At 35.0% G+C, this 15,088-nt stretch overlaps 2 protein-coding genes across 5 annotated transcripts in view; both read right to left on the bottom strand.

Annotated features, from left to right (window-relative positions):
• The window catches only part of LOC101899822 (uncharacterized), a 109,637-nt gene that overhangs the window by 25,279 nt on the left and 69,270 nt on the right, over positions 1-15,088 (bottom strand). For all 4 annotated transcript variants that reach the window (XR_009342893.1, XM_059126444.1, XM_059126446.1 and 1 more), the window contains one exon: positions 8,283-8,353. Coding sequence is in view for 3 of the 4 variants with exons in the window: in XM_059126444.1 (XP_058982427.1) it covers positions 8,283-8,353 (71 nt within the window). In the remaining variant the exon portion in view is untranslated. The remainder of the gene's footprint in view (positions 1-8,282; positions 8,354-15,088) is intronic.
• LOC131804095 (uncharacterized) lies at positions 2,523-3,393 on the bottom strand. The gene is made up of 3 exons (XM_059126462.1): positions 3,160-3,393; positions 2,941-3,095; positions 2,523-2,874 (listed from the first exon to the last, which is right to left on the bottom strand). Exons 1-3 carry the CDS (start codon positions 3,335-3,337, stop codon positions 2,632-2,634), a joined length of 576 nt encoding a protein of 191 aa, XP_058982445.1. The 5' UTR covers positions 3,338-3,393; the 3' UTR covers positions 2,523-2,631.

The following is a 15,088-nucleotide window of genomic DNA, read 5'->3' as shown; positions in this document are numbered from 1 at the left end:
AGGCTGTAGCACCCATTATGAACTTAAAATATGAAATTTGAAACAATCCCGGTGGATAACAACAACTAAAATCATCAAAATACCAAATAATTGGAGGTACAGTTATATGTACAATATATCAAAACTTAGACCTTCAAGAATTTTTGTTACATAATCGGAACATATGCTGTCAATTTACAGAAATTTTGGGTACAAAAATACTTTTTTAAGAGGATCTCAATTTAATGAAAAATCCTACTTCTGACTTATGCTCAATTTATTCACGACCTCGATCAGATCATTGAAACCTACGTTCGGCGATTTGAAAACGATTGATGTACAAGCTTTATCACGAATGGCCGTTCGAAATTCTGCCAGTTACCTCGCAGACCCAACTAGTTTTTGGATCAGTTCCGATGAACGTAGGACTGAGATGTGAGCGGACCAGGTGTAGTCATAGTTTTAGCATGGGTTTTTAACGCTTAATATAATCAGTATACCGATTATATTAAGCGTTAAAATAGATTGGCGTTGGAGATGATTACATACCATTCTCCTATCGTGTCATTTAGCAGTTCTATCACTTTAAATGGCTTCTACGTGGACAACATATTTCTTTGGCTGTATAGTGGGTATGTCAAAATCTGGACGCTCTTTCACGGCAGCCAGTCCGTTATTCCCAACATAGCTCTGAAATAGGACAGGGACTATAATTGAGTCCTGATTCTAGGGTATGGTTCCCATACTAAAGCGGGACTCTAATCCCGCTCAGTGTGATAATTATATTCCTATTTTTCGGTTGTCGCATTTTGGAAAGTTATACGAATCCTTTAATTTGACGAGGAAATGAAAATCCTGCCATCCAATCCATTCCTTAACGACTTGAAAAGCATAGTTCGAAAAGTCTTCGACAGAATGTGCGGATCTAGATATCGCTAGGTTATGTTTTGATTATGTCGGGCATAATGACATTTTATATAAATTCCAGTCGTTTGGCTTAATAGACAAACCTGTTGGCAGGTATTTGAGGATGTTATATAACATATTATCTTGTTACATCGGGTCATAGCCCTCTGGCGGTCAACTCCTGATATATGTCGATGATGCCCTGCTAGCATTATTTTTGGTTCTTTTGCTAGACCCGTCGATACTTCGTTAGCAAGTGCCTAAAGTTTAATGTAGGCCATATTCCACGATAGTTTTAGGAGGTTTTAGCTAGATCTAAATATAGATTCAGACCAGGCTTAAATATTTGAGGGTAGTATTTTTGAAGAGGTTTGACTGTATTCGTGGTATAGACTTAGGCTAGTTATACCCTCTAACATGGAAAGTAGGGTATATTTAATTTGTCATCCCGTTTGTAACACTTCTAAATATTCATTGTAGACCCCATAAAGTATATATATTCATATACCAGTATCTCCCGATATTCAGTACTTTGATGGTTTTGCCACATTTTTCAGCGGATTTGTCTAAAACTTGATATTTGTGGTTCTTAATGGGTTCTAGCATCAGTGGCGGAACACTGTATACATTGTAGTTTAAAATGAAACACAATGGCAGAACTTAATGTTTTTACTTGATTTTATTTTGGATATATTGGCATCTTAAAGATGGTGGTCTTTCCCAAGAAATTATTCTCTGAATCTTCCGGTAGGTTATTAAATTGATCATCGCCTCAGCCTTCCCTGTCTGGTTTGACATTTCGCTTCATTAGATAAAAAGGATCAGTAGAACAGACGACGTTGAATCCGTAGAACAGATAGGGCGTAAGGTGATAGAATAGACGTCTTGATGACAAGAACTGCTTTGACCTTCTTGGATCAGTTAGATACTAGTATCGGCAAGGGTATAATTAGATGACTTGAGAGTCAAGGCTTTAGAACTTGTAGTAAAAGCCTAGGTGTTGAAAGAATTCTTTTAGTATGGTTGAAATATGTAAGAAAACTCAATTTGGGTGTTTTTATCCTGAGTACAAAACCCGAGTGACTAATGTCGGAAGATTCGATTATTTAAGGTTATAACCTTTGCACATTCAGAAAGGTTGCTTAACTTCAAAAAAATAACCTAACCTAAATGTCAAATAGACTTTTAAATAAGCGAAGATTGGTTTTGTTTATTTTACATTTTTTTTGGGGAAATACCACAAAACATGAATGGAATGTTGGCTTTATTCCACAAAATTGAATCTAAGATAGTTAGACAATACAGTTTTATCCCAAAATTTTACAATTTGTTAACCTCGAAAATAAGCATTTTTTGCAACTGAATTTGAAATAATTCCAAATTATTGTATTCAAAACAATACACGCACATATACAAACAGTGTTTATGTTTTGACAGAATAGGGGCACCAAAAGAAAAATATGGAATTTGGGAGGAAGCTTTGTTCTACCTTCTACAATTGTGCCGGGCAGAGCATTTCCCTCAGTGTGAATTTGGCAATTATCTTTTTTACTAGTTTTACCATTAAAAGTATGACGAATGATATTACAAATTTTCCGATTAAGATTTTATCCAGAAACATTAAATAACTCGAGAAATGGCATTATTCAAGTTCATTAAATTAATTCAAAACAATATTGATTTAAATTATTTTACATTTGTTTTTGAATTTAAACATTTTTAATGATTCACAAACCCTCCACAAATTTACAAACGGTAAGCCCTGGACCCGGGTGTAAAGTCGGCAGCATTGCAGGCATTAATATCGCCAGCCAGGCACAACATACAGTTGGCATTGGCATAGCAGGATTGCTGATCAGCCACAGTTGTTGAACAGCCACGCTTGACCGTATTGCCATCGTACTGGACATAACAATAGGAATTGGGTGCAGTTGGTGATCCGCAGCGAGTTGCCACTAAATCAGTTGGAGCTGAAGAACATTTCGAGTCCTGATGAAGAAATTAAATTTTCAATATGAATTTGGCATTAAGTTTTTGGTTTCTTAAAATTGTCACCTGGCTGGAGTCGCATTGAATGCATTTGAATTCAGCTTGACCCAAATTGTTACAACGATCCGTATTACATTTATGGCATTCGGCAGTGTTGGCATCACAGCGACGACGCAGATGTTCTGGTACTTCATACGAACATCCCTTTTGCACAACATTGACTATAAAACGGTTAAAGGGAAACCTTTTTTTAAAGAACTATTGTGAAAATTTAGTTTGACTTACATTTCTCAAAGACGGTGACACAAAAATCCAAGGGATCTGAACATTGTTTGGTTGGTGCCACCGAGGTGCGCATGCAGTTGATACCCTTGCATGAATAGCAAGTCCTTGGCGTATTGGCCGTTATGGAGTCCAACAGACCCAAAACTAATACTGATAACAAAACAAATTTCAAATGCATTTTTGGCTCGTAGCTGAACTGAACAGAATTTTAGACAACACCGGTATCCTTGTATGGTCTGACGGTGCACCGTCTTTTATAAATTCATGCCATTTGTTTTGCCAAAGCTTAATCATGTTGGCGATGCATTCGAAAGCACTTGATGGTTTTATCTTTCGATAGACTCTCCACAGCTCTGGAGTACTATTTTTTATCTGGGCTCAAAATCAAAATAATCAATGGTAACTAACAAAACAAAAATAAACACATACGAGGTCAATATTTGTAGAGGGTTGTGTGCGGGAACACACAAAAATACATACATACATATTGGGCTGTATCATTAAGCTTCCGCATGTAGGAAGACATTTGACAGCTTTCTGATTACTCATTCACATTAATGGATACAAAGTGTTGAACTGTATTTTTTTGGTAGTACATTAAGTAGGCTATAATGCGTATAAAATCAAGGCCATTTTAGTGTTTTTTTTTATTTCAATAACACACATCAATAAATTGCCAAATATTGAAAAATATTGAACTATGCATTAAGATATTCAAAATTGTAAACCTTTGTGGGGATGTACCAGAAGGAGTGGATAGATATATACCATCTTCAGAACAGATCTTTTGTTAGTGGAATTAATGGGTTGTATGAAATATAAAGAGATCCTGATGATTATTTCGGATTTTATAAACGTTTTGGATATTTAAAACCTTGACCCTTTGTGGGAGGGGTACCAGAAGGAATGGTCCGATCTCTACAGTTTTTTATAACAGATCCTGTGTTGATAGAAATATTCAGATGTGCCAAGTCTAAATGGAGTCGGATATTTATTCCGCGTTTTAATGTTCAAATGAGTATTCAAAATTTCCACCTTTTGTGGGGAGGTACCAGAAAGAGTGGACCGATATATTTCATCTTAACACCAGAGCTCGGGTTAACAATATTATTGGGATGTGTGAAATTTGAAGACAAGCGGGATCTTACATCACACTTTATAAGACTTGTATTATTCAAAATTTGTACCCCTTGTGGGGGAGTTATTTGATGGAGTGGACCGATATTGTCCATTTTCGCACCTGACCTAGCACTGACGCAAATATTAGGATTCGCAAAGTTGGGGCAAAATCGGAGTATCCTTTCTCCTTCTGGGCAATAAATTATTTTCTTTGAAAATTTTGACATTGTGTGGGAGGATCAAATCGGATACTCCCTTCAAAATATATTTTTGGGGATCAAAAAATTACGCATGTGCAGGTGCAAAACTTAAAAAGATTTTTGTGATCCAATTCATTCTAATGATAAAACAAGGCATTTCGATTGGAGAGAACTACTTTGTCCATAAAGTACGGGAACGTAAAACTAGTCAAAATTTCATGGCAATTTCTCCAAATCAACATATCGGCCAATCGGAAGCTGTCAACGTCACTACTATTTTTTACCCATTAAAATTTACATAGTAAAAAATTGAGAATTTCATATTTGAATTTGTTCTTTTCTTCTCTTACATGTTCGTGTACTTAAGTAAAATATGTAAAAAATAGTACAATATCGTACTATATTGCATGTTCTGGAACACAACTATTATTAAAAACAATGTTTAATAATTGTTTAAAGAAGAAACTTGTAATCCAATACCCACAACAACCAGCGTCATCGCTTTTAATTAATTGACCATAAAATAAAACAAATAAAATGCATAAATGATTACATTAAAAGTACCAATAAAACACTTTCAAAACTAAGTGATTTTAGAAAAATGTCATTGTTTATCACAACAACTGAAAACTAAATACTTAACCACTGGGTGGAGCGGAGAGCAATTATTAGAGAGGAGAGTTAATAATTAAAATCAATTATAATTTAAACTAGCAATATTGGAATTTTTTATATTGAAATGGTGGTAAAAAAATGTTTCGAAATATTGAAACGGATAATTTGGAACGATATCATTCATATGACAAACAATCGCCTGTTATTTAAGACTCAAAACAAATTTTGAGAATTAAAAGAAAGTTAATAATTCAGAGCAATGTTTATCCATCTGAGAGGATATTTAAACATAAATTTAGAAATTTTCCATGTATGAATTGTCTTGACAATATACCCTTATATGGTGACTCCATCATAATTTTACCTTCAGTCTTATAGCTACAGACATGGAAGACGTTAGGGGCAAATATATAAAATAACATTTTCTTATAGGAGGATTATATTTGCCCCAACTTGTATATGTGTGCCATAACGTGGAAGGAAATTTTCAAATTCAGCTTTTCGTTCAACGAAGGTAAAAATATTAAAATTTTTTTTGAATTTTGAATTCATTTATCCTAAAAATATACCAAAAGTGCCAAGTGGAAGAAGTAAAGTTTGAATGCTTACATCTGACATGGGTATCACTGCGTGCATAAAGCGTGCGAAAAGGACAGGGTGTATGAAAACTTGGTCCAGACTAAAACTTCAAAAGTATTAAATGCACTTTTGAATCTGGAATCTTGAAATTTTACATGTAGGCCACAACTGACTTAGGATATAAGATAATATTGCATTTTTGAAAAATTAACTAAATTAAAGAACTAAATCGGTGTTAATAGTACTAAAATTCTGTACTTTTAGAGCTAAGGTGTTGAAATTTATAAACTATTGATGGGACCTATGTTGAGATTTCGAAATTCGTACTAACATTTTAAAATCCTACGAAATTTGATTAATTCTTATCAAACTTCAATATTGAAGTCTAGTCTAGGCTTGAATTTTGAAATTCATGAAATTCTCAAGCAGGTTCACGTCTTCGCATAGTCCCCATGTAACGTTTTTCATTTAAGTGGTAGTTTTCGAAAATTTTTGGAAAATTTTCAAGTTTCTTCCAAATGGTGGAGGGTATTAAAAGTTCGACCCAGCCGAACTTAGCTTCTTTTTCACTTATTTTTGTTAATTTTTCGTAAAATGTTTCCTCAGATCTGAAAAACTTTTGCATATGTGTTTTTTATGTCTTGGCTTAATTTTATTCTTGTCATTATTTCAAGAATTTTATGCAAAATGATTTGGAACTGTTTTTGGCCGTAGCCACGAGATTGTGCGAAATTTCGTGCTAACAATATTTGAAAACTTAGATTCCTGTATATATTTTGCCTTATTTCAAATATTCGAATCTATACGTTAACGAGATCAGCATCAATGTAAAACTCAGAAGTGTCATTTCCAAAAATCGTTAATTTTATACTTATTATCTCCAAAATGTTTGTGTTTCTTTTGAACAGACGGACCCAGCTCGTTGATATGTTGATGATCGGTATGGCATACATAGTGTGTTTATGATAAAAGAAGTAAAATTTTACAAATTACTAGCTCTATACAAATAGATTTTAATGACGTGAAGACAGACTTAGCTTTCGGGGATCAGTAGAGTTTCACAATTGTTGTTGGAAATAACTAACCGTGCCTACACAGAGAACAGTAAAAATTTTCGATTTGGATTATCTAAAAAAATTGGGAAAGGTTGAAACAATTATTGCCATTGCCGGGAATTTTAGAAATCATGGAAAATTTCCTTCTGCGAATGTAATGCGAATTAATCAACAGCACTCTATGACGATTTGTTAGAATTGACTCTCGAGCTCTTATCTTCATGGTTGATATTCGTTCTGATGACAAATGCCACGGGCAATATGGTTAATGTAAACACAGATATATTGCCAATTGCAACAACTCTCAAAAGGGGCCACTTGAAATCTCTATCTCTATCGATTTGAAAATTCAATTGAGTGTATGTAACCACGGTGTATATTATCAATACTGTGGCGAGTATTGCCTTCAATGCATTCTCGGAAGCCATAAAATGCAGTTAGCTTTGGGTCATCAAACCACCGGCCGTTTTTGTGGGGGAAACAAACTCCTGGTTTTGTTCCTGTTTGCCACTCTACAAATTTACTCGATTGCGGCGCAACGTTCCTGTTACCAATGCCAGGGTATCAATTGCCTGCGCTCTACATATAAAAGTGTGGAAACCTGTTCGAATGGTGTGGATATTTGTGCCACAGTCTATGATGGCTGTAAGTTGTGAAGGAGAGCTCATATGAGAGGAGTTGGAAAATATTTTTATTCGTTCTTTTTTTTGAATTTGTAGCAACAATTCAAGCTCAAGGTTGCTTGGGAAATCTAGCAAAACATTTACGCACCAAATGTGATTCGGATGATGCTGATGACCTTCCCGAGTGCCACAAGTGTAATGAAAATCTTTGCAACAAATGGGCAGCCGATGTATTCGAATGCGTTCAATGTGATTCGAGTTCGGTAAGTAGGAGATGAAGATCCATAAAGAACAACAATAATATTAGGATTTTTTTGGCCAGGACTCTAAATGTTCCAACAATGTTGATGCTTTGCAACCCACTCGCTGTCCCATAAGTCGCACCGCGAACATGTATTGTTTTGCTACCAAGGATGGCAATCGTGTAGTACGTGGTTGTACCTCAACATTGGAAGAACAGAGGGCTTGTTTGGCTTCGGAAAAATGTGAGATGTGTGATCCAAGTGAATTGGGTTCTTGCAATGGCGTAAGAGCCGATGGTGGTAGTGGTGGTGGTGGTGGAAATAACAATAGTACCTCTGTGCCACCAACGGAAAAGCCCCAGCCCAGTGCTGGACCAACAATAGAATTTAGCATAGCTAGTTGCTGGGTCATTCTTGTCGCTTATCTTTGCAAGTTGTTGTAATTGAAAAATATGTAATATTAATATATTATATTTGGGCATTGTTCAGTAGAGCTCGGCTTTTCATAAGTTTTTTTTTCGAAAATTAAAATTACAAAATTTGTTTTAATGAAAACTTGGAATAAAATATATAGCCATACTATTTCATATTTAAAACTTGTACATAACAAATTAGTTTTAATCAATTAATAATTATTAAATATGCAAAATCTGGGATCTATTGATCAGTCAATCAATTGCATGAACTTACCCGGTGAGGATACGCCAAGTGCCATGTGACGTTGAATTTGGTGCCAGCCAAGAGTGACGTTCTTATGGAACCTGAAAGAAAATAGGGATTTGTAATATTTCAAAATATTTAGTTTTTCCTTTATGCAACATATATTTTTTTCTATCTATTCGGCTTAACTATGATCCAGAAGTTCTGATTTTAACTATTTTCTTTGAGTTCTTTCCTATATTTCTTCATACCACATTAAAGTAAGCTCGTAAAGAAATAATTTCACTTGGAAAGTTCTCAGGTGTGTTCATTAACCGAAATCCCAAAGAAGAAAACAAGATCATCATGGATATCAGTTTCAAGATTTACGAACTAATCAAGCTTAGTATTGTTAGAAAGACAGCAGACAACTTGGTTATGTTTTACACAAGCAACCTGTTCAATTTTCCCCGTACACATGTGTGTGTATATGTGTGCGTGTGAAAATGTGTGTTTGTACATGAGTGAAAAATTGAAATCTTTCAACGGGAATAATCAAAAACTAAGAATATTAAATTGCAATCTTATTATAGACTTTTCCGCATTTACGATGTGGCATAAGCGTTATGGTGTACGAGGGTAGTTCTTTGCTACATGTATTTTTGCAATTTTAGATTTGGAAATTGTCATTTATTCATATTCCATCGTCGGATTATAATTCTATACTTAAAGAAATAGAAATAAAGTAGTAAAAAACCATCTCTTCCGGTTCAGATATATCTATAGCTCCCATATATATGTGTCATCCGATTTAGGGTTTTAAGTCCCTTACATGCGTAATATGAACTCCAAAAGAGTGATATTTGGTACCAGGTAACTTTTGTAGCTCAAAATATCTCTGTCAAATTTTATCGATCGGATCAGATTTGGATATAGCTTCCATATATATCTTTATCATATATTAGGTTTATTGTGTACCAAATGGCTAATATCACAATGCATCTTAGAAACAAGTACTTAAAATTTGATGTTAATCGATTCAGATATAGCTCCCATATATATTTTTCATCCGATTTGGGGTTTTAAGTTCCTCATACACGTAATATGCACTCCACAACAATAATATTTGATATCGGATTTAGCACGAAAATACCTCTGCCAAATTTTATCGAGTTCTGTTCAGATTATACATCTTCATCCAATTTTACGGTTATTGTTCATCATTTATGTAGATTTTTCATATTCAAAACTCGGTCCGGTATATCTATTGCTCCAATAAAAATTACAAATATATTAATACTGATTTGTGCTATAGACAGGCATAGAGTCAGTTAGTTTTAATAAAGGTGTGCGTGACAGGAGCTTTCTTCTCAGTATGTTAGGGCGTTCCTCTTGGTACTTCAGGAATTGGTTCACTTTTCTTTTGTCTCCGGCTTGACTCCTTTCAAGGAATTTAAGAGCATTGTTCATCATGAAGACGACGATCCGGCTAAATTCTATAAAGTTATAGCGTTTATTGTACTATCATCGATTGTTGGTCTCATATCTTAACATGATGTCAATATCCTCCCTTCTCATATCCTTATTTTTTTTTATAAAAAAATTCTGTTTGTCGTAAGGCTGTAGAAATCGAATTTGTCGGGCATTATTATAACCTGCTATAGACAGGCATAGAGTCAGTTAGTTTTAATAAAGGTGTGCGTGACAGGAGCTTTCTTCTCAGTATGTTAGGGCGTTCCTCTTGGTACTTCAGGAATTGGTTCACTTTTCTTTTGTCTCCGGCTTGACTCCTTTCAAGGAATTTAAGAGCATTGTTCATCATGAAGACGACGATCCGGCTAAATTCTATAAAGTTATAGCGTTTATTGTACTATCATCGATTGTTGGTCTCATATCTTAACATGATGTCAATATCCTCCCTTCTCATATCCTTATTTTTTTTTATAAAAAAATTCTGTTTGTCGTAAGGCTGTAGAAATCGAATTTGTCGGGCATTATTATAACCTGGTGATTGTATCTGAAATTCCGAAGAATTCGTAAACAACGTTGGTGGAAGGAATGTAGCTCTGAACTTTTTGCTGTAGATTTTTATTGACTTTGCAAAACCACAGACATACACATTCACACGTTGAGGCTAAGTCTACATTCGTTGAAGCAACTGTGCTTCTATAACAACCTCGTAACCTCAATAAAATGTCATCGACGTAAAAGAGTCGTAATCCTCTTCCATGCGGCCCAGGGATGTCGCTGAGTCGTTTCTCTGACAGCTTGTTATCACACTGTCGTGAGAGATTCGATCCTTAAGAAAACTTCCAACTATGCGACAAGTTTGTCCTTTGAATCTATAAGATTGTATTCTGTATACGATGTCATATTGCCATACCGTATCAATGGCTTTGGTGAAGTCCAGAAGACAAGCTATTTTTCTCATTTTGGATCCAAAACCATCCCATGGATCCAAAACCATCAGTCTTCTGTGTGCAGGCAGGTCATGTTTCCCCATATAACGGATGATGAATGATGAATACTTCAACTTATGACGGAAAATTGTCCAGGTCCACGACTTCGCATAGCCCACATATAACGGTACCTCCCTTTATTCGGTATTTTGATGTCTTAGCAATATTATTCATCGGAATTATTTAAAATTTAAGAATATTAGCGACATTATTCAACGAAATTGTTTCAAATTTCGTATTTGAAGTTCGTAGAGGGTACTACAGCCTATGACAAAAAATTACTTATGCAGGTCCATAAATAGTACAGGTTCGTATAGCCCCCATATAACGGTTTTCATTTAAGTGGTATTTTTTGACGGATTTTTTTATAATATTTCAAGATCCTTCAAAATGGTGGAGGATATTAAAAGTTCGGTCCGGCCGAACTTAGATGCATTTTTACTTGTTTTCGACAAATGTTACCAAACCAGCAGAAGACAAAAAACTTAACAACAAGGTAAAAATCCCTCAGAAATACGTCGGTAGACGCGTGGAACTCAACTTAAGACTTTGAACAGATGTGTCGGACGTCCGATATTTGGTTCGGTGAATGTCCAATCTGTAATAAATTGAACAGCGAGCGTTTTCAGAATTAACAAGGAAGATATCGGCTTAAGGTTGGTCATGTCACGTAGAAAATATCGTTAAGGCTATAACAGAGTTAAAGTATCCAAGATTCAGTGCGATGGTCTTAAACTACCGGAAAATATGACGAAGAAAAACAAAAAATTCCCCATAGATAAGTAATTTAGCTCATATAGCTCCCAAGTTTATACTGGTTAGTCACTTGGTCTGAACATATTATTTCCTTCACGTTTTTTGGATAATTATTGTACATTTTGAACAATTTGTTGTCACTTCAACTCTCCAGATCACTGGATGCCCTTAAATTATTTTCACATTCGAGATTTGTTTTTAATCAAGAACTGATCTTTAACTTGTGAACCTATCCCTCATATAAAAGTGTTATTACCACACGAAATACCCGCCGTTATGCATGTGTTGGTTGTCTTTTGTTGTATTGTGATAATAGTGTTATTTATTCGGTTGCACCTGTGATCTAAATACCAAAAACTGAAGTGTTTACATGCAAACTGTGTGATAGATAGACAGATATACACTTTGGGAAAAAATTGAATGACTAATGACAGACTGTTCCTGATTGGGAAAATGATTTCGTTTTTAAGGCTTTTCCGAATTTTCCGCATTTTAGGCCTTCACCACGTATTAAATTTGTTTAATTGAAAAAATGGGTTGGTAAGTCCCAAGAAGAAAACAATAGTTATATAAATTACTATGTTGGGAACATTAATAAAGCCTGTGTAAGAATGAACAAAAGTCACAAGATTCATTCAAATCAAAATAAAATGCAGTAATGAAAAAACTTTGCATGTTTAGCGCAGCCACCTATAACAAATACATGTTCATATTTAGAATTTATGTTAATACGAATAGAACATATATAGCTCCTCTACCTTATTTTAAGCCGAACTATTTTTCAACCAATTTTATCAAATATCCCATATTGTCTTTGGAAAGGAAGGATCTTTTTCTACGCTGAATTCGATCGAATGTGCCAAAACGTTAAGTCCTAATTCCATTCTGGGCCGAATATCATCAATTCCAAGTTTGACCAGAGCACCAAAGACAGACATGGGTAGCTTGAATCCTTAAAACTGATTTTGTCCAAAATGGACTATAGTATAAAGCCGCTATTTCGACGTTGATCTATTAAATGATATATACCCTCTGGTATGATAAGTTTGAGGGTTTAAAAACAACAAAAAACTGGATAGAACTTAACTGTTTTGATATAACGTTGGTATACCAAATAAACGACATCACTGTCTTGATCGTTTGCGTATTAAAAGCTACATTTAATTAGACCCAGGGACATAAATTGGAACTTAAAAATGGTAGCAATAATAATGACATGAGATATTTTAATGTAAAGTGATGAATTGGAAATATATTTTACGTGTGTATTTATTTGTATGTTTCGTATTGTTTTAAGTTGTTTTTTTTCAGTGTACATGTATCTAAAGGAAAATGTATTTTTTTTAATTTCTTTAATTTTTCTAACGTAGAGCGATTTCAAGAGCAATTTAGATAAAATGTATAATTTCAAGTTGTAAACATACAGAAATTCATGTAATAAGAAGCATACAGAGTTGGTTATATACAGAATAGATATAAAAAAAATATTACACATTTGATGCTAGCTGAAAAGACTAGCATTGTTTGCCTTAGTTCCATCTGGTCATATACATCAAAGTAATCACGCTGTTCTCTTATGTTTAGCTGTGCCTTCTGAAACATCTTTTACCATTCCTGCAGTATGATTTCTGTGCTAGCATTAGACATTTCAGTCTCACTTTCTTCTTGATATTGAATGTTTTCTACAGCTCTTTGACACAACCAGAATATTAGCTTACTTCGAAGGACATGACAAAAATTCAACTATTTACTAGAGTCTTATTGTATCAAATATAAAGGTGGCGCAAAAATAACCCCTTTTATCAGAAAATGATAGGAGGATTACTTTTCTGCAGAGAATATTGCTGATGTAGCCATGTCATGGACGTGCCACGCAAATGGGTAACAGTCGACAGACTTTACAGCGAATTTTGGTACAAGATTTGAAGATGTTTCCGTACAAAGTCCAGATGGTGCATCAGCTGTTAGCTGCTGACCGCCAATCGCGTCTAACATACGCTCAAGCCATCCTTAATCGCCACCAAGAAAAGATGTTTCTTCATAAAAAATAATCATGAGTGATGAGGCCCATCACCACTGGGGAAATGAAAATCCGCGTGTAACCCACGAATAGTCATTACACCCACTCAAAATCACTGTATCGTGTGCTGCTTTCGCTGGAGAAGTCATCGAACCTTTTTTCTTCAAAGACGTCGCGGACCGGACGGTTATTGTGAATGGTGAGCTCTACAAAGCAATGATCAGCGACTTTTTTGCCGCAACTTGTTGAGTTGGGATTGGAAAACATGTGGTTCCAACAGGACGGTAAAACGGCACACACTGCACGTGCCACAAATATAAATAAATCACACTATCACGCTTGAATTCCATCACGATAACTTTTTTTCTGGAAAATTCTCACCAAAATGCTTTTGTACGAGTGGGTTAGAAATGACAGCAGTCTGAAGCTGGTTGCAGTTTTTTCATCTCACTCTGTATACATGTTTCGTCTGATTTAGGGTTTTAAGTCCCTCACATTCGTAATTTGCATTCGACAACAATGATATTCGGTATCAGATGTCTTATAGAGCTCGGAAATAATATAATTTTAATATAATCCTAAAAATTTAATTCTAATAAAATCCTTCTCGAAGTGATACAGTGAATTCTATAGCAATGTTATTTTTATAAACGATTAAAATGTCTCCGTCAAATTTAGTGAAAATCGATTCAGAATTGGATATGTCTTCACTCTGAAACCAAATTATAACTGCTCTAAAGCCAAAGGTTCATAGATGGTATGATCTACTTTAAATAAATTATTTTGCTACGGGAGCTCTATTATATATGCATAGTGGTGCAGGGTGTCATATAGTCGGCCCGCCCGACTTTTGACGTTTCCTTACTGGTTTTAATTTGGAATTTATAGCATTGGAACCGAGATGCGAATGATGTACACATACACAATCAGGCGGTTTATTGATTATGCGCACCCATGTTCCAACTTACATTTGTGACCTATATAAAAGATCGTATTTTTTCCTTCGATCCGTTGAAAAGAAAAGTTATAGTAAAAAAAACATCAAAAATTATGCTGAAAATCGGCGGAGACTTCGAAGATCGATTAAAACAATTTGAGGTAACATTAACAAGTGGCTCCATATGGTACTTCTATTAAACCCTCTATATTCATACTCCCCTTCCAGAATGGAGTTAATTTTGGCTCATCTGCAATTTTTCCGCAGTGTTATTTTGTAATAAAATGTCACATTCTGTTATCATAGAAGTTCAATCGAACATTTTTAACAGAGTTAAGTCCCAAAAAGGTTATAGAAATGCCTAAATATTAAAATACACAATCTTCAATAGCCACTTTAAACTATTAAAACGTTTCATCACTTTCATGCTGTGGGACTTTAAAAATCTGCCAAATTGTGGTTGTGGGTTGTGGCAGCAACCCACCATCAGCATTTATGTGTGTGTGTATTTAGTTATGTGAGTGTTTGCACGTCGCGTATGACTGTGCAACAATGGAATGCAGTTGTGCAGCATTTTTTTTATTGCTCCCCCCAATACGTTTGCAGACGCTGGTGTTTTTCCTCTGTGGGTTAGTTTTGCTGGTTATGTTTTTTTTCAGCAGATTTTCCACCAGATAACCTCATG

Source organism: Musca domestica, unplaced genomic scaffold (genome assembly GCF_030504385.1).
Source record: "Musca domestica strain aabys unplaced genomic scaffold, Musca_domestica.polishedcontigs.V.1.1 10, whole genome shotgun sequence".
Taxonomy (NCBI): Eukaryota; Metazoa; Arthropoda; class Insecta; order Diptera; family Muscidae; genus Musca; species Musca domestica.
Note: the sequence above shows the minus strand (reverse complement) of the source record. Positions and strands in the feature narration are given on the sequence as shown.

Excerpts from the sequence above, each read along its gene's own strand:
- LOC131804095 (XM_059126462.1), bottom strand. The coding sequence starts at position 3,337 with ATGCATTTGAAATTTGTTTTGTTATCAGTATTAGTTTTGGGTCTGTTG. Across the intron at positions 3,096-3,159 it reads TGTCACCGTCTTTGAGAAAT|TCAATGTTGTGCAAAAGGGA; the intron begins GTAAGTCAAACT and ends ACCGTTTTATAG. Across the intron at positions 2,875-2,940 it reads TTCAATGCGACTCCAGCCAG|GACTCGAAATGTTCTTCAGC; the intron begins GTGACAATTTTA and ends TTTCTTCATCAG.